This window comes from Topomyia yanbarensis, chromosome 3 (assembly GCF_030247195.1).
Source record: "Topomyia yanbarensis strain Yona2022 chromosome 3, ASM3024719v1, whole genome shotgun sequence".
In the NCBI taxonomy this organism is placed as follows: domain Eukaryota; kingdom Metazoa; phylum Arthropoda; class Insecta; order Diptera; family Culicidae; genus Topomyia; species Topomyia yanbarensis.
The window spans coordinates 204,511,721-204,530,506 of record NC_080672.1 but is presented as its reverse complement, the minus strand read 5'-3'; the positions used below and the strand labels follow the sequence as shown (position 1 = coordinate 204,530,506).

The 18,786-nt window shown below is 41.9% G+C and overlaps 4 protein-coding genes across 4 annotated transcripts; all 4 read left to right on the top strand.

The window, feature by feature from the left end:
- On the top strand, nucleotides 1–1,084 carry LOC131687578 (uncharacterized). The gene is made up of 2 exons (XM_058971667.1): nucleotides 1–69; nucleotides 521–1,084. The coding sequence occupies exons 1-2, from the start codon at nucleotides 1–3 to the stop codon at nucleotides 1,082–1,084; spliced, it is 633 nt and encodes a 210-aa protein (XP_058827650.1).
- Nucleotides 1,085–5,329: 4,245 nt separating this feature from the next.
- Nucleotides 5,330–6,413, top strand: LOC131687576 (uncharacterized). Its single transcript, XM_058971666.1, has 2 exons — nucleotides 5,330–5,398; nucleotides 5,850–6,413. The coding sequence occupies exons 1-2, from the start codon at nucleotides 5,330–5,332 to the stop codon at nucleotides 6,411–6,413; spliced, it is 633 nt and encodes a 210-aa protein (XP_058827649.1).
- A 116-nt stretch (nucleotides 6,414–6,529) lies between these two features.
- Nucleotides 6,530–8,862, top strand: LOC131687575 (uncharacterized). The gene is made up of 3 exons (XM_058971665.1): nucleotides 6,530–7,967; nucleotides 8,013–8,227; nucleotides 8,272–8,862. Exons 1-3 carry the CDS (start codon nucleotides 6,530–6,532, stop codon nucleotides 8,860–8,862), a joined length of 2,244 nt encoding a protein of 747 aa, XP_058827648.1.
- A 595-nt stretch (nucleotides 8,863–9,457) lies between these two features.
- LOC131687574 (uncharacterized) lies at nucleotides 9,458–17,684 on the top strand. The gene is made up of 2 exons (XM_058971664.1): nucleotides 9,458–11,009; nucleotides 17,548–17,684. Exons 1-2 carry the CDS (start codon nucleotides 9,458–9,460, stop codon nucleotides 17,682–17,684), a joined length of 1,689 nt encoding a protein of 562 aa, XP_058827647.1.
- The last annotated feature ends 1,102 nt before the right edge of the window (nucleotides 17,685–18,786 follow it).

Here is an 18,786-nt window from a genome sequence, read left to right as displayed (position 1 = left end):
ATGGAGTGCGACGAGGCCAATTGGACGCGACGATTGCAGCAGGAAGCACCACGATCCGGACGGGATCTGGTCTAAAAATACCAGGGAAGTACAGTGTATGGTGGCTTGTTGCATGTGGCCACCGAAAGTTGTGATGGTTGAAAATAAAGTTATGAAATGCATGCGAGTTTTTTCTTGCCGAGTGCATGAGTCGTGTCCACCATTAAATTTGGTCTCGGTATTTCGCTGGTTATCTCTGGCTGTCGTTTGCTCCTCTGTTCGATTATCTTTCGCTGCTGTCAATTAGGTTGATAAGTCTGTATTCTGTCTCGCGAGGTCGCGGTCATGGAACGTCGAGTCGATCGGTGATTTTTCGGAAACGGGTGTACTAGTGAAGGTGATTAGTGCGTGATAGTTCCTGATTTCTACAGTGCAGTGAGTGAGAGATGTAAAATTGAAAATGGTTGGTGAAGTGAAGGCACTGTTGGAGCGTGAACGACAGTTGTAGAACAGTTTAACGTTCATTGACAAGTTTATCCAGAACTATGACGATGAACGGGATGCGCGTCTATTAAGTGTGCGATTGAACGTGCTAGAGCAAGTGGGTGCAGAATATTATACGGTGCGTGCCAAACTGGAGCTTTTGCAGGAAGAAGAAGAGGAAAAGCAGCAGGCTGGTGCTGAGCCTGCAGTGAAAGAGGAAGCATTGCACCACCTCGAAGAGACAAACTACCAGGCAATGCACGACTTCGACGATCGTTTTTGTACCCTGAAGGCTGAGCTATTAGAGCTGCAGTTGTGCAAGGACACGTTGCATACCAGCCACAACGACTCCGATTCATCGGCGCATCGGACGTCTACGATCTCCCGAGTAAAACTTCCAGAGATACGGCTTCCAAATTTCAGTGGACGAATTCATGAGGGGGTGACATTCCGTGACACTTTCCGTAGTCTCATCGATCAGAGCGCGCAGCTGAACGAGATCGATAAATTTACTTACCTGAGGGCGTCACTTTCTGGCGAAGCGCTTCAAGAGATCAACTCGGTCGAAGTTTCTGCTGCAAACTACGATGTGGCTTGGAAGGCGTTGCAAAAACGGTACTAGAACAAGAAGCTGCTTGTGAAGGCGTACTTAGATGCTTTTTTTTTCATCGAACCACTGAAGAAGGAGAGTTACGACGGGCTTAGTCAACTGATCGGCCAATTTGAGAAAAACTTGCAGATGTTAGAGAAGATTGGTGAGTCTACAGAGAACTGGAGCACGATTCTTGCCTATATGATATGCACGAGGTTAGCCGAGGTTAGCCAGTTTGATTCGCACCCACACCTGCTCGACACAGACCCCCAAAGTATCCTGAATCAGTTGCGCTTTCAATCGACGATGGATAGCCATAAGTACCCCGCCGCCGGTAGCCTTGAGACATTTGCGTGAGCTGCGATCAGTACGGAAAACATCGTAGTTGGCACCAAATGCTTGCACTGACAGGGTGCTATCGCTAAGCCACGTGTCTGTGAGGGCATTCATCCGAACTCGCTACCAAATAATCGTCGATTCCGGAATTCATACCGTTGGCATTCTGGTAATATATTTGTAGGTTTGAATGCCGCGATTGACTGGAACCGAGGAGCTGATCAATGCTTGCATTAACAAAATCAGGTTCGTACTTGCCGTTGGTATCGATTTGGAAGAACCCTTCACAACTCCTGCACACAGGACCGGGACGACTGGCGAACGCTGGCTGCAATGGCTTGTAAAGCCGAATGTGCTATGAAGGAACGTGCTCGTTACGATGGGATCAAAATTTTGTTTTTGACATCAGCAGACTGTAAGTAAAATTTACATTGAGGGCGTCCAACATCTTGTATTGCTTCGGAAGGATATATACCCTTCTTGGCTTTACCTGACACAGAAGAAGTCGCTGATTCGTCAGGTAGACCGAGATCGATCGCCGCCGGTAGCCTAGAAGTTGGACAGACGAGTTTATCCGAGATAGCTTGGTGCTACTTTCCACCACCAGATGGATTCTTCTCCGCAGCAATCCTGATGATAGGTCGTCAAATTTTTGAATTGGTGACAAATTCACGAAAGTAGATGTTCTCCGGCCAAGTGTCTTTGGACAGAGCCTTATCCCTGTATGATTTGCTAACGCCAACTTTGAAAGTAATGAAGCTCAGATATGAGAGATCCTTGTCCTTAGGAACTAGACGAACTATTGTCGGTTGCAGATTCTCCCCCAGACAATCTTTCACAAGGGTAGAAACTTCATCATCCATCATGCTGGGATCGAATGCTGACAAGTAAACCCACAACAGCTCCTCAGGTGGTAAAATTGTTTTTATTGTTTCAAATGCAGCTTTGGATCCACGAATATTAGGAATTTTTGTTTTGAACGAATCATCTTCGCGTTTGCGCTTGGGCTTGTTTGAAACTGGATTATATTCAGCAATTCGTTTCCAATTCCGTGGGTGGGTTCCCAGGACGTCACGAACATCATAATCCATCTTAACGCATATAATGTAGAACGAATTTCCGCAGTATCCACGGCATGCAACGCCTAGCGGGCATGCAATATGCGCAGGAAAGCTATAACGAGTAACGTGCGTCAATTGAAGTGAACTTGCACGCAACGTGTTGCAACTCAGCTACCCACCAGAAGACGTCGCTTTTGGCAAAAAAATTGAGCGTAACGTACTGTACAGTGATAATGTCAAGTGAAAACAAAATCACTGACAAATTCTGTCAATGGACGATGTTTGCTAAACAGAACACGGAAGAGTAGCTTATAAGCGGTATTGAGGTGCGTTATTTCTCGATGATTATCACAGTCGAGTCTGTAGGTTCCGAACCATTCCAAATGCAGGTTTTTCCATCCATCATCACAATCACGTGGTGGATCACTCGTGCCGTTTATCAACTCCTTATTATTTTACACTGCCTCTAACATGCTAGTCCATAATTCTGAAGCCTTATGCACCCCTGTCATGATCATCTTTTTCGGCGGCTTTCAGTTCACTACACTGTTCCAACATATAACCAGTTTGAGCAATAAGCTCCTAGTCTGATTTTTCTCATGTGTTGCTCATTGGCATTCTACATCGAACCAGTTCCCTCGTGTGTTATCCGATAGTCATGTGACTGCTGGCTGGTCGGTCCTCAAAACTTTTTGTCCTAAATCGGGGGTTATATATCTCATTCTTTCCATGAAATAAGAAATGTAATAATATATTTTTTGGTGTTCACTAATAACTATGTTTATTAATATATTTTTTCAGTTTCATAAAGGAATTTTTCCAGATGGTCCAGGACCATTTTTTCTATAAATGAAACTTCCAACTTCAAAATATGGGTTACATGCTAGAGCAAATAACCCAATAGTTATGGTATCTACTACCATCATGATGTATTGCTTTTTCAGTAGATCACACTCAAATGAAAATGTAACAATTTAACATAAAAACTACAAAATGATTTAAACCGTTTTGTAACATGCATCACAAACACCTATTTTCGTATTTCTCATCTCGTATCCCGATCAGAATGAAATAACAAGATTATAACAGAACATAATTTTTGTAACCTATTGTGTTATAAATTAGGTCTCGTTAGTAGTTAAAATAATACAAATTTATAACAAGTAGCAATGCGAGATATAGTTTTGAAATATTTCTGTTATGTGTTTCTGATCGGGATGATTAAGAGTTCTTGCGCAGTTTCATTTTCCCTTTTAACATTGAATTAGCTAGAGATTACTTAGTAGAGAACGTTATGAAAATTTATAGCCATAGTACTCCGGTGAGAGCAAAGATTTAAAATATATGCATCGGAAAACTAGAAATGGGACAGGCTTAAAATCTTCCTGACTAATCTTTTGTCTTCTGCTGGTAGGAGTCGAGCTTAGGCAGAGTTACTATGAACCAAATCTACCAACATGTCTCACGGCAACAGCAGAGGCGTCCCTCTTTACTATGAGAACCGACAGATTTCCTATCTATATATTCCAAATCCGTTTTTATCCAAACAAATAACATCTATATAATTCCAAATGTTCATCTAAAGTTATATTACTGTTAAGTTTAAGAATAAAGTTCAATGTTTTTCTTGTTATCGCTTTGCATGAATACCTCCTGGAATCGCCATATATGCCTTTGCAATAAAAGTCTATAATTTTTAATCAAAGCAAAAAATGAAATTGATCACCAGCTCTCTTGTATTTTTAAGTCGGTAGCCGGATTTGCTGCAGCTGCCGCTTTCTCTCCGCAATCTTATCTTGTTATCGATAGGCACTCCTGATTTCAACCAACTTGCGTCAACTGTTGATTTTATCGGGGCATTCACGTTGAACTGGGATACAAATGTACCCCACGCTTTGGAACCGTGTGAAGACGAGAATTCGGCATTTACCGACTTGGGACCCTAACCATAATTCAATTTATAGTTCATACTAAGAGTAGGGAAGGGTGGTAAATCCAGTTTGCATTTGTACTCCAGTGTATGGTGTTAGTGTTGACGAATTTCGCGCTAAATCGTATTCAGAGTTGGCAGCATCCTCTCAGATTTTAATGAAACTTTCTGTACATGAAGACTATGTCACAAAAAGCCATTTTGCATACTTTGTTTTTCCAAAAATGGTCTAGACTGTCTTTAGAAAAGGGCCCAGCTTTTTTTACCATTTTTTTTTTCAAATGGCTATAGTCTAAAAATGACAAATCCTACAAAAAATGATGTAGGAGTAATTTTCACAAAATAAGTCAATTTTTTGAATAAAAATATTGAAAAAATTCTTCATTGACTCCTACACTGAAAAAGGCTGTTAAAGCGAGTGAAGAATTATAGGTAACTTAAAATTTCACAACCACTCTATAACTCCGACAAAGCGGAGAATGGTTCAGTCCCGTTCTAGCGCTTAGCGTTCTAGCGCTTAGCGTTCTTCGGTCTATCTCATCCATCTGATGTAGGTAGGCACGAAGCAATAGGCTTTATTGGCACGATCGTTAGCCGGTCGCCGGTCAGCTGATCAAATGAAGGTCAGAGAAATATAGTTTAGTCTAAAATATACAGTCCACGAATACACACTTTCTTTTTAAGTTCGCGCAGTGAAATTCGACAATTTTTAGTTTTCACTCCAAGTATCCGAAGAACCAACAGTGCGCGCGAATATTTGGTCCTTCGAGCCGGATCACGGTGACGGTTTTCGGATACTTGGCGGGACACTGTCCCTTTGAAAAGTGACACTAAGTGCCGGGCAAGTGCGGAACAATCGAAAGCCCGGGAATAGAACAATAGTGAAGTGCTCCATTTTCGACATCGGACAACGCAGTGGACGCCATCGTGAAGCAGTTTCGCGGCGCCATGGAGTGCGACGAGGCCAATTGGACGCGACGATTGCAGCAGGAAGCACCACGATCCGGACGGGATCTGGTCTAAAAATACCAGGGAAGTACAGTGTATGGTGGCTTGTTGCATGTGGCCACCGAAAGTTGTGATGGTTGAAAATAAAGTTATGAAATGCATGCGAGTTTTTTCTTGCCGAGTGCATGAGTCGTGTCCACCATTAAATTTGGTCTCGGTATTTCGCTGGTTATCTCTGGCTGTCGTTTGCTCCTCTGTTCGATTATCTTTCGCTGCTGTCAATTAGGTTGATAAGTCTGTATTCTGTCTCGCGAGGTCGCGGTCATGGAACGTCGAGTCGATCGGTGATTTTTCGGAAACGGGTGTACTAGTGAAGGTGATTAGTGCGTGATAGTTCCTGATTTCTACAGTGCAGTGAGTGAGAGATGTAAAATTGAAAATGGTTGGTGAAGTGAAGGCACTGTTGGAGCGTGAACGACAGTTGTAGAACAGTTTAACGTTCATTGACAAGTTTATCCAGAACTATGACGATGAACGGGATGCGCGTCTATTAAGTGTGCGATTGAACGTGCTAGAGCAAGTGGGTGCAGAATATTATACGGTGCGTGCCAAACTGGAGCTTTTGCAGGAAGAAGAAGAGGAAAAGCAGCAGGCTGGTGCTGAGCCTGCAGTGAAAGAGGAAGCATTGCACCACCTCGAAGAGACAAACTACCAGGCAATGCACGACTTCGACGATCGTTTTTGTACCCTGAAGGCTGAGCTATTAGAGCTGCAGTTGTGCAAGGACACGTTGCATACCAGCCACAACGACTCCGATTCATCGGCGCATCGGACGTCTACGATCTCCCGAGTAAAACTTCCAGAGATACGGCTTCCAAATTTCAGTGGACGAATTCATGAGGGGGTGACATTCCGTGACACTTTCCGTAGTCTCATCGATCAGAGCGCGCAGCTGAACGAGATCGATAAATTTACTTACCTGAGGGCGTCACTTTCTGGCGAAGCGCTTCAAGAGATCAACTCGGTCGAAGTTTCTGCTGCAAACTACGATGTGGCTTGGAAGGCGTTGCAAAAACGGTACTAGAACAAGAAGCTGCTTGTGAAGGCGTACTTAGATGCTTTTTTTTCATCGAACCACTGAAGAAGGAGAGTTACGACGGGCTTAGTCAACTGATCGGCCAATTTGAGAAAAACTTGCAGATGTTAGAGAAGATTGGTGAGTCTACAGAGAACTGGAGCACGATTCTTGCCTATATGATATGCACGAGGTTAGATTCCTCGACACTTCGACAATGGGAGTCTCATCATAATTTCAAGGATGTCCCAAATTATCGAGATTTGATGGGATATCTGCGTAGTCAGTGCTCCGTTCTGCAATCCATTTCCATCCCATCCAAGATGAACAGCGATCCACGTTCCCAGAAGGTAGCAGTCTGTCACACGCTTGTGAAGACATCTGGGAAGTATCCATTCTGTGGCGAGTCGTGGCATTCAGCGTTTCAGTGTGCGAAGTTTCAGAAGCAGTCTGTTCCAGATCGCATCAGCGCTGTTATGAGGAGTAAGCTTTATCGCAACTGTCTGCGTCTAGGACACGTTGCAAGAACCTGCGAGAGAGGAGTCTGTCATCACTGTCATCAGCGTCACTACTCGATGCTGCATACTGAAACACCGCAGACAGGATCCTCCGTTTCACTTCCACAGTCAAGACCTCAGACAGTACACCAGCAGCCACGACAGCCACAAACCAAGCAACACAGTCCGAACCAACAAATACACACTCATCCGACCAATGCACAGACGAACACCGCCAACTTGCATAACACAACCACATCACCGTCCAACACCAATACAGCCTCCACTAGCCAAACATGCATAGCACTCCCCAACGCACCTACACACAATATTGTTCTCTCGACGGTGCTTGTGACCGTTAAGGACCCTCACGGCAATTCGTTGCTTGCGCGAGCCTTGCTAGATTCTTGCTCGCAGCATTGCCTGAGGACGGCTAGTTTTTCAAATAAGCTTAAGTTCCGTGAATCGCCAGCCTTCTTGTGCATTCAGGGCATTGGTTCGTCGAGTGTAGCGTCAATAAGATCCGTCAGTGCAGCAGTTGCTGCATGGTCCAGTGAGATTTCGTCGTATGCCGAGGAGATGTGTTTCCATGTTTTGCCGAAGCTAACATTGGCGTTACCGACAGCAAGCTTCAATCCATCGCAGTTGTGTCTACCAGAAGCAGTAGCTCTTGGCGATCCCTGGTTTTATGAATCCGGTCCGATTGACATGATTATCGGGGCGGAGTATTACGTCGACCTATTTGAAGGGGGTAGATACAAGGCAACTGAAGACGGGCCTATTCTGCAGAAAACTGTTTTTGGCTGGATAGTTTCCGGTCGCGTTCCCAGTTCATCATCTAGCGGTGCAATTTCGACGACCAACGTTTGTTCAACAGCCGAGATTCACGATCAATTAACCAAGTTTTGGGAGCTAGAAACTTGTCGAACAACCAGCACGAATTCCACGGAAGAGTCGGCGTGCGAGAAAATCTTCAGCGAGACTACATTCAGAAATGAGACGGGAAGATTCGTGGTCACACTTCCAAAAAAGCAATCGATCATCAAGCAGCTCGGTGATTCTAAAGGTACAATTGTTAAGCGGTTTATGAGTTTAGAGTGACGTCTGGCAGCGAACCCGGAGTTGAAAGCGCAGTACAGTGAATTTATACACGAGTATCAAGCTCTTGGTCATATGAGCGAAGTCGTCGAAGATACTTCAGACATCGTTTACCACCTGCCACATCACGCTATTTTGAAACCTGACAGCACGACTACGAAGCTGCGCGTAGTGTTTGACGCTTCATGTCGAACTAGCTCAGGGTACTCTCTGAACGATGCTCTGATGGTCTGTCCTGTCGTACAAGACGATTTGTTGGATGTTATTCTCAGATTCCGTCTACATCGTTACGCACTAGTCGCGGACATCACAAAAATGTACCGCTTGGTGCAAGTTCAGTCTGCCGATCAACCTCTGCAAAGGATTCTATGGCGAGATTCATCATTAAAATCTTCCAATTGACTACGGTCACGTATGTCACGGCTTCCGCGCCATATTTGGCGACAAAATGTTTGCAGACATTAGCAGAACATGGTCAACAGCCACACCCTATTGTTGCGAAGGTGGTCCAGCAGGATTTTTATGTAGACGATATGTTGTCCGGAGAGGATGAACCTGAGGAAGGTAGAATGTTTATCAACGAGATGATCAGCCTAATGGAATCAGCGGGATTCTCGTTACGAAAGTGGAACTCCAACTGCAGGGAGATTCTGTTAGAGGTACCAGAATATCTGAGAGATGATCGCACTATTCTCCAGCTTGATTCCCCAACATCCACCGTTAAAACGCTAGGTTTACTGTGGGAACCCAGTACAGATCGATTCCAATTCAGCACCCCGCGAAGTGGAACTCATCGGCGGTCTTCACCAAACGCATCGTTCTGTCGGATGTCTCTCGATTTTTCGATTCACTCGGACTGGTAGGGCCCGTGATCATACAGGCCAAGATGTTTATTCAAGAATTGTGGAAACTTGGCTGTGGTTGGGATGAACCAGTCGCCGAAGGCATGCAGGATCACTGGCATGAATATCGTAGAAACCTGACTGGTCTTGAAGGATTGTCTGTACTTCGCTGGGTTAAAATCGGATCTGATGCCGTCGACATACAGCTCCACGGGTTCTATGATGCCTCTGAGAAGGCGTATGGGGCCTGCATCTACGTGAGAAGTATCTCCAATAGCGGGTCAGTTACTGTACACCTACTGGCATTGAAGTCCCGTGTCGCCCCTCTTGAGAACCTGAAAAAGAAGAAGCAACGCCAAACGATTCCGCGCTTGGAGCTTTCTTCAGCTTTACTCCTTTCCCACCTCTACGAAGAGTGGTCAGTAGCACTCACATCACAGCCCCAGCTTTCTTTTGGACAAATTCGATGATTGTTAAGTGCTGGTTAGCATCATCACCATCGCGATGAAAAGAATTCGTTACGAACCGAGTTTCAGAAATCCAGCATATAACGAAAGGCAGCATCTGGAATCACGTATCAGGAGTTGAAAAGCCAGCCGATATAGTTTCTCGCGGTATGACGTCTGCGCAGCTGCAGTACCAATCGCTATGGTTTGGTGGACCTCACTGGCTGCTTCCGGAGCAAGATAACTGGCCGGGAACCCTGCAAGCTTGCGAAGACAGCATTGACAGATCAGTACTAGAGGAAAAAAGAGCCGTTGTCGCAGTTCTGAAATCCGTTTCTCCCAGTGAGCTGTTTAACCTGCGATCAACTTACACTGGATTGGTGCGACTCACAGCATACATTTGTCGGTTCCGTTTCAACGCTCAAACTGCAAATCGGAATTGCCGAAACCTTGGAAGTTTAACCGTCAAAGAACTCGACGGCGCTATACGGACACTTGTCTCTCTGTCTCAGCGAGAATGTTTCCCACGTTTTTTGGCGGATTTGCCAAACAATCGTCCACTACGTGATTCATCGATCCTGTCGCTCGATCCTCAGCTAATTGAAAGCATACTCTGCGTTGGCGGCCGGCTACGTCTCGGACATCTGTCGAACAGTCGAAAACATCCATTCATTTTGGATCGTCGTCACCCTCTAGCAAGGATAGTAATGGTGTACTATCATCAGAAGCTGTTCCACGCGGGTCAACAGTTACTGATATTGGCAGTTCGAGAACGATTCTGGCCGATATTCGCCCGCGATTTAGCAAGAAGCGTAATCCATAAGTGCGTCGCATGCTTTCGGGTGAAACCGAAAGTCCAGGATCAACTGATGGCGGATCTACAGCCAGAGAGAGTCACACCATGCTTACCGTTTCATCGTGTTGGAGTTGACTACTGTAGATCGTTTTTAGTAGGCTACCCGTATCGCAAAAATCGCCCAGTGAAGTGCTTTGTAGCCATCTACGTTTGCCTGGTCACCAAAGCAGTGCACCTGGAATTAACAGCAGATTTGACAACCCCGGCCTTCTTGGCCACACTGAAACGTTTTTCATCCCGGCGAGGCAAGCCGGAACTCATCATGTGCGACAATGCTCGAAATTTCGTCGGTTCAAAACGGGAGCTTGACAAGCTTCGTAAATTGTTCAACAATCAGGAGTTTCAAGAACAGGCGATAAGGGAAGCTTCAGAGGACAAAATAGACTTCAAATTCATACCAGCACGATCGCTGAACTTTGGCGGACTATGGGAGTCAGCAGTGAAGTTGTTCAAAATCCTGTTCAAACGCACTATCGGAACACAAAGTTTGCTTCATGACGAAATGCTTACCGTACTTGTGCAAATCGAGGCGATTTTGAACTCTCGACCGCTTACACCTGTTATCAACGATCCAACAGATTTCGAAGCGTTAACTCCAGGACAATTTCTGATTTATCGGTCACTAACGGCAATACCAGAACCAAACCTGGACAGTATTCCTGAAGGTCGACTAGCAGCATGGCAACGAAATCAGCAGTTTCTTCAGCAATTGTGGATAAGATGGTCGGAACAATATCTGTCTGATCAGCAAAACAGAAACAGATGGATGCGACGAAAGGAAAATTTAGCGATTGGGACCATGGTTGTCTTGAAAGACGAAAATCAGCCCCCATCCAGAGGATCTCCGCAACCACCAGTTAATTTATGTATAGTTTTTATTTTCAAAAAGCTTATCAGAATTTTCTTTCTCAGTCGCAACGTCAGGTTTCGGTCATTTCCCGGAATGCTAGACGGCCCGCACTCAAGCTAAATGAGTATCGTTGTTTGATTCCCCACATTCTGAGGTAATCTGTTTTGTTTCGGTGATGGTCCACGTTTTTGATGTTGCATGTTTGCATTATATTCGAGTTTGTACTGTCCTCCGTGAAGAATCTGTTCTAAAACCACACATCACGCTTGGTTTATTCGAGGCACAATTACGTCTAGCCTGCAGCGGAGGAAGAAGTGATGTCCACGCCGGAGTCGTTGGCGAGCATGACCAGCTCGACTTGACGATTAAAGCAGCGTAGGGATCAATCGCAGTCACAGCACTTTCGTAGCATACCGAAATTCACCAGCGTATCGCACACGAGCAACATTTATCAGCATACCATCATCGATGACGTCACGATCACTAAAACTATCCGATCACAGTAGCAGCAAACCAATGAATATTCGTTGGTACTTACACCGAAGTCCTGAGAGACGCACCCAGTCCGGCGGAATGTCCGTTGGAACCAACCAAGTAATCAAGATTCAACCGACAAGCAATCGTGATCGAGTCCACAGCCAGAAGGAAAAAAATCCTGCAAAAATTCCAGTTCAGTCAGCTATCCAACCAATAAACAAACAGCAGAAAAACCAGCAAAAACACCACTTAACAGCAGCGCATAAATGCAATCCACAGTAGCAGCGAACGGCACCGAATGCCCAGGAACAATAGCAGCAGCGAGATGTTTTCGGCAAACTATATTCACACAGCAACAGTACCGTAAAAATATCAGCAGAACAATAAATACGTTGCACCTCAAATGAATGATCATCGCAAAGCAGAATTGGGTCAAGGTCAATTGATCGTCTGTCGAACCAGTAGCACCGAATTTTGATAGTATACAAGCCGAAGAAGTTTGATTAGTTTTTTTTACAGCAAACACAATTTGAAATGTAGATTTAAACAGTAGGTAGAGTAGGAGAGGTATATATTGAAATTCGTAGAGATTTCAAGGCGGCCGGCGTATGTTAAAGCGAGAGAAGAATTATAGGTAACTTAAAATTTCACAACCACCCTATAACTCCGACAAAGCGGAGAATGGTTCAGTCCCGTTCTAGCGCTTAGCGTTCTTCGGGCTATCTCATCCATCTGATGCAGGTAGGCACGAAGCAATAGGCTTTATTGGCACAATCGTTCGCCGGTCGCTGGTCAGCTGATCAAATGTAGGTCAGAGAAATATAGTTTAGTCTAAAATATACAGTCCACGAATACACACTTTCTTTTTAAGTTCGCGCAGTGAAATTCGACAGTTTTTAGTTTTTTATTCCAAGTATCAGAAGAACCAACAGTGCGCGCGAACAAAATCCATTTTAAAAATGTAAAGTCGATTTACAAAAAAAAAGCCCATTTTTGATTTGGATGAAATTTTGTTCTAAGATAGATAATTATGTTCCCTACCTACCGTCAAAAATTCAAGTTGGTCACTTTCAAGGAAAAAAAGGTATTTGGAAAAAAAAAATTCCTTGTCCAACCAGAATTTTTTCTTCAGTGTATTTTTAAAGAAAACTAAACCAATTAAAGTCATAATCATCTCAGAATCCAATAAAACTCAGTTTGTGAGAAAATGTTGTCTAATTTAGCAACTAAGCATATTTTTATTAAGGGGTTACATACCTTTTCATTTTTCATAAAATCGATTTTTTTTAATTACTTTATCTGAAATTAAAACTCCTTGAGAATGTTTTCCCAAATTTCTATAGAGATCCGAGAAATAGATTCAAAGTTACAGCGCTTCCAAGTGCGCTTCGTCTACCAAGAGTAATTTGATTTGAAATTTTAAACTCGATTATCTAGAAATGTCGTTTTACTAAAAATGGTTTTCCGTGATCACGATAGCCGAAATATTACTCAATCAATTTTCTTAATTTTTTTTCAATTGATCGTAAATAATTTTTCTCGTACTTCAACGATTCCCTTTTTATTCATAAATTTTTGTTTCTTGGATAAGAATTTTTTAATACAATTTTTAGAGCCTAAAATAGCGATTTTTACTAAAAACGTTCTCGAATTAAGGAAAAAATTATTATTTATTCAACTCTTCGTTAAGGTATGAGGAATACTCATATATTAATGAATTTTTTTGAGTTCTGGAATTTTAGATGAACTATTGGTCTTCAATCGTGATCACCGCAAACCTCTTAAATAAAAAAGGGTTTCGGGGAAATAGCCATAACTCCGCCAATTATCAATTTATTTTTATAAACTTATGCTTGTTTATTTCACTGAAAAGTGAACTAGGGTGATGAGCCTATTTGCGCCATGTTTCTATTATCACCCTACCCATTTGAAGCCGTTGGTTAGAGCAGTGTCTGCCATCTTTGTTCAACGCATTGAGTCAAATGGTAGCGCAACAATAGGGGCACTCGATTCGAGTTTTCATTGTGCTCAAACACGAGAATTTTACTGTTTTCAACGCATTTGTGTTATTATATTGGTTCTTAACAACGAAGCAAAGCGGTTGATGTCAATTTTTACGCATTCTATTGATTGTAAGGCAAGAAATTATCGAATTAGTGAGGCACCTTGCTTAGTATGGTGAAAATAGGCTCATCACCCTACCAAAATATTATAAGTTTGATGTAATGAAATCATTGCTTTATTCCTTCACGTAAATTCAAACTTTCTTGACATTTTTATCACAAAAAGGTATGTAGCCTAGAGTGACAGAAAAAAATGACCCCCATCGGCCCACCCCTGAGTCGATTCCTAGCCCCACCAGGAGTGTCTGCTCCAAATTTGAGCCAAATCGAACAAGTCTAGCTACCGGACCAACGTGCTTGAAGTTTGTATGGGATTTTTCGACAATTTATATGGAGAAAACCCTCTTGCTCACATTTTCGCCGCTAGGTGGCACTGTATACATCAGATTATCACCAAAAGTGAAACTTAAGAAGATAATTTTATTATCTACAACTTTGTTGAAGACTGCAAAGCGATCCGACTCTAATAGGAAAAGTTATTAAACTTTTAACGAAGTGATGTCTGAGTCAGTTTTGCATGGGGCCTAGCAGTGCATGGTAGTGTATCAGTACTAGGTTCTAACAAACTAAACATTTTTATGGAATAATGGTTAGATCTAGCTGAATAGTATGTTCGGAAGAATTGTAGTACATAATACGAGTTATGTTTTGGTTAGAAAATTGTAGTTCCACATTTGACCGCATAGATGGCGCCAACACTAACTTTTCAACGAAGAGAGATAGAAATTAGGTGTCTTCTACAAAAAGTTGTAGAACAAGAATATTGCAGTAATTCTTCCAAACATTTCGATATTCTATCTCTCTCCGTTGAAAAGTTAGTGATGGCGCCATCTATGCGGTCACAGATTGAACTAAAATTTTCTAACCAAAACATAGCTCGTATAATGTACTACAATTATTCCGAACATACTATTCAGCTAAATCTAACCATTAATCCACAAAAATGTTTAGTTTGTTAGAACCTAGTACTGTTACACTACCATGCACTGCTAGGCCCCATGCAAAACTGACTCAGACATCACTTCGTTAAAAGTTTAATAACTTTTCCTATTGGAGTCGGATCGCTTTGCAGTTTTCAACAAAGTTGTAGACAATAGAATTATCTTCTTAAGTTTCACTTTTGGTGATAATCTGATGTATACAGTGCCACCTAGCGGCGAAAATGTGAGCAAGAGGGTTTTCTCCAGGTAAATTGTCGAAAAATCCCATACAAACTTCAAGCACGTTGGTCCGGTAGCTAGACTTGTTCGATTTGCTTCAAATTTGGAGCAAGTACTCCTGGTGGGACTAGGAATCGACTCAGGGGTGGGCCGATTGTGTTTTCAAAAATTCATTATTTTTCTGGGCAGTCTAATGTAGCCCCATAATCAAGAATCCCATTGAAAAGAATTTATGTCATTAAACGAACATTCCATTATTAGTTCTTTATTTTCTATCTATCTATAACTATCTTCATGCCTTATCCCTGTATGATTTGCTAACGCCAACTTTGAAAGTAATGAAGCACAGAGATGAGAGATCCTTGTCCTTAGGAACTAGACGAACTATTGTCGGTTGCAGATTCTCCCCCAGACAATCTTTCACAATGGTAGAAACTTCATCATCCGTCGTGCCGGGATCGAATGATGACAAGTAAACCCATAACAGCTCCTCAGGTGGTAAAATTGTTTTTATTGTTTCAAATGCAGCTTTGGATCCACGAATATTAGGAATTTTTGTTTTGAACGAATCATCTTCGCGTTTGCGCTTGGGCTTGTTTGAAACTGGATTATATTCAGCAATTCGTTTCCAAGGCGTTATAGTTGGGGATAGCGGTTTTGAGTCAATTTTAACCGAGAGAGCTTTGACGACATCTTTCAAATCAGCTGTCATTCTTTATATAATTCAGGGAACTGTCGTCAGGCTCTATGTCGCAACAACGCGAAGACATTCTACGGAAATTATCATTTGAGAAAAAGTTAGCACAGCCGTTGCACGTCCAGAATAGATTCCGTGGGCGGGTTTCCAGGACGTCACGAACATCATAATCCATCCTAACGCATATAATGTAGAACGAATTTCCGCAGTATCCACGACATGTGATTCGATCAGAATCATTAACTCGGACAGTTGTTACAAGCCATGTTTTTTATGTAGAAATAACGCCTAGCGGGCATGCAGTATGCGCAGGAAAACTATAACGAGTAACGTGCGTCAATGGAAGTGAACTTGCACGCAACGTGTGACAACTCAGCTACCCACCAGAAGATGTCGCTTTTGGAGAAAAAAAATGAGCGTAACGTACTGTACAGTGATAATGTCAAGTGAAAACAAAATCACTGACAAAATATTCTGTCAATGGGCGATGTTTGCTAAACAGAACACGGAAGAGTAGCTTATAAGCGGTATTGAAGTGCGTTATTTCTCGATGATTATCACAGTCGAGTCTGTAGGTACCGAACCATTCCAAATGCAGGTTTTTCCATCCATCATCACAATCACGTGGTGGATCACTTCGTGCCGTTTTTCAACTCCTTATTATTTTACACTGCCTCTAACATGCTAGTCCATAATTCTGAAGCCTTATGAACCCCTGTCATGACCATCTTTTTCGGCGGCTTTCAGTTCACTACACGCTTTCAACATATAACCAGTTTGAGCAATAAGCTCCTAGTCTGATTTTTCTCATGTGTTGCTCATTGGCATTCTACATCGAACCAGTTCTCTCGTGTGTTATCCGATAGTCATGTGACTGCAGGCTGGTCGGTCCTCAAAACTTTTTGTCCTAAATCGGGGGTTATATATCTCATTCTTTCCATGAAATAAGAAATGTAATAATATATTTTTTGGTGTTCACTAATAACTATGTTTATTAATATATTTTTTCAGTTTCATAAAGGAATCTTTCCAGATGGTCCAGGACCATTTTTTCTATAAATGAAACTTCCAACTTCAAAATATGGGTTACATGCTAGAGCAAATAACCCAATAGTTATGGTAGTAGATACCATCATGATGTATTGCTTTTTCAGTAGATCACACTCAAATGAAAATGTAACAATTTAACATAAAAACTACAAAATGATTTAAACCGTTTTGTAACATGCATCACAAACACCTATTTTCGTATTTCTCATCTCGTATCCCGATCAGAATGAAATAACAAGATTGTAACAGAACACAATTTTTGTAACCTATTGTGTTATAAATTAGGTCTCGTTAGTAGTTATAATTATAGAAATTTATAACAAGTAGCAATGCGAGATATAGTTTTGAAATATTTCTGTTGTGTGTTTCTGATCGGGATGATTAAGAGTTCTTGCGCAGTTTCATTTTCCCTTTTAACATTGAATTAGCTAGAGATTACTTAGTAGAGAAAGTTATGAAAATTTATAGCTATAGTACTCAAGTGAGAGCAAAAATTTAAAATATATACATCGTAAAACTAGAAATGGAACAGGCTTTAAATCTCCCGGACTAATCTTTTGTCTTTTGCTGGTAGAAGTCGAGCTTAGGCAGAGTTACTATGAACCAAATCTACCAACATGTCTCACGGCAACAGCAGAGGCGTCCCTCTTTACTATGAGAACCGACAGATTTCCTATCTATATATTCCAAATCCTTTCATAACTATAATTTTCATAACTTTTTTTTGTAATCTCTAGCTGATTAAAAGGAAAAAAAAATAGAAGTAGAATACGTTTTTATCCAAACAAATAACATGTATATAAATCCAAATGTTCATCTAAAATTATATTACTGTTAAGTTTTAAAATAAAGTTCAATGTTTTTCTTGTTATTGCTTTCCATAAATGCTTCCTGGAATCGCCATATATGCCTTTGCAATAAAAGTTTACAATTTTTAATCAAAGCAAAAAATGAAATTGATCACCTGCTCTCTTGTATTTTTAAGTCGGTAGCCGAATTCGCTACAGCTGCCGCTTCCTCTCCGCAACCTTATCTTGTTATCGATAGGCACTCCTGATTTCAACCAACTTGCGTCAACTGTTGATTTTATCGGGGCATTCACGTTGAACTGGGATACAAATGTACCCCACGCTTTGGAACCGTGTGAAGACGAGATTTCGGCATTTACCGGCTTGGGACCCTAACCATAATTCATTTTATAGTTCATACTAAGAGTAGGGAAGGGTAGTAAATCCAGTTTGCATTTGAGCGATCGAAAATAAAAGTCGCAAGTACAGAACATGCTTCGGAAAACCCGTTTCAAATATATTAGAATATAAAAACCGGATATAAACTTCAAGCATAAAAATCGGACTGGGACATTTCTTTGTAAGAATAGGATAAAAAAACCTGCAGTAAAAAAACCGGAAGAAATATATCCGCTTCTTACAAAGTAGTTTATGTTAGCCGATTTTTAATCATGAACATCAAAATACGATTTTTATACTTGAGGTTAATCCTTGCCGAGTTTTATGGGTGAAAACTTTTTAAGCGATTCTTATGCTGAAGGATTTCTGTCCGATTTTAATGCTTGAAGTTTATTTCCGATTTTTATATTTTAATATGTTTGAAACGGGTTTTGAGAAGCATGTGCAGAGTCCCTAATTTCCTCCGGTTTCAATGCCGGTAATATTCAATCATCATTTGCCAATCTGTTAGATGCTCGATTCCATGAGTTAAGTTGCATCATAAAGAATTAGCCTTAAGCTAAGTAAGACGACGGAAAACCAAAAAAACACACCGGACTAAAAACACAAAGGAGTTTGTCAGAAAGTAGAAGTGGGACAGTAAGTGTAGACGAAGAGATCATGCAGGGGAATCAGAGAAACGTGGAGGCATACCGCCTTCTGATGCAAATGGCGATACAATGTATCCCCGATTTTTTTTGGATCGGTGGACGAACTAGAGCCATTTCTGGTCGAAGTCAGCCACTTCGCCGACGAAATGCCACCAGACGCGAACCAAAAACTACTTTTAAATATAGTATTGATGAAACTAAAAGGCAAGGCGGCCACATTCATCAACCGAGTAAAAGCGGAGACATGGGCGGAAATGCTCCAGAAATTGAGGGGTCAATTTAGTAAAAGGACAACCGTAGAGGAAATCTCGCAGAAAATAGAAACCCTGGAGCAAAGATACAATGAATCCTTTGAAAATTACGCAGATAGAGCACTACGTATACAGGAATGTATCGACGAATTACAAATTCAACTGGGAAACAACGGCGACCAGGTATCCTTCGCGGAG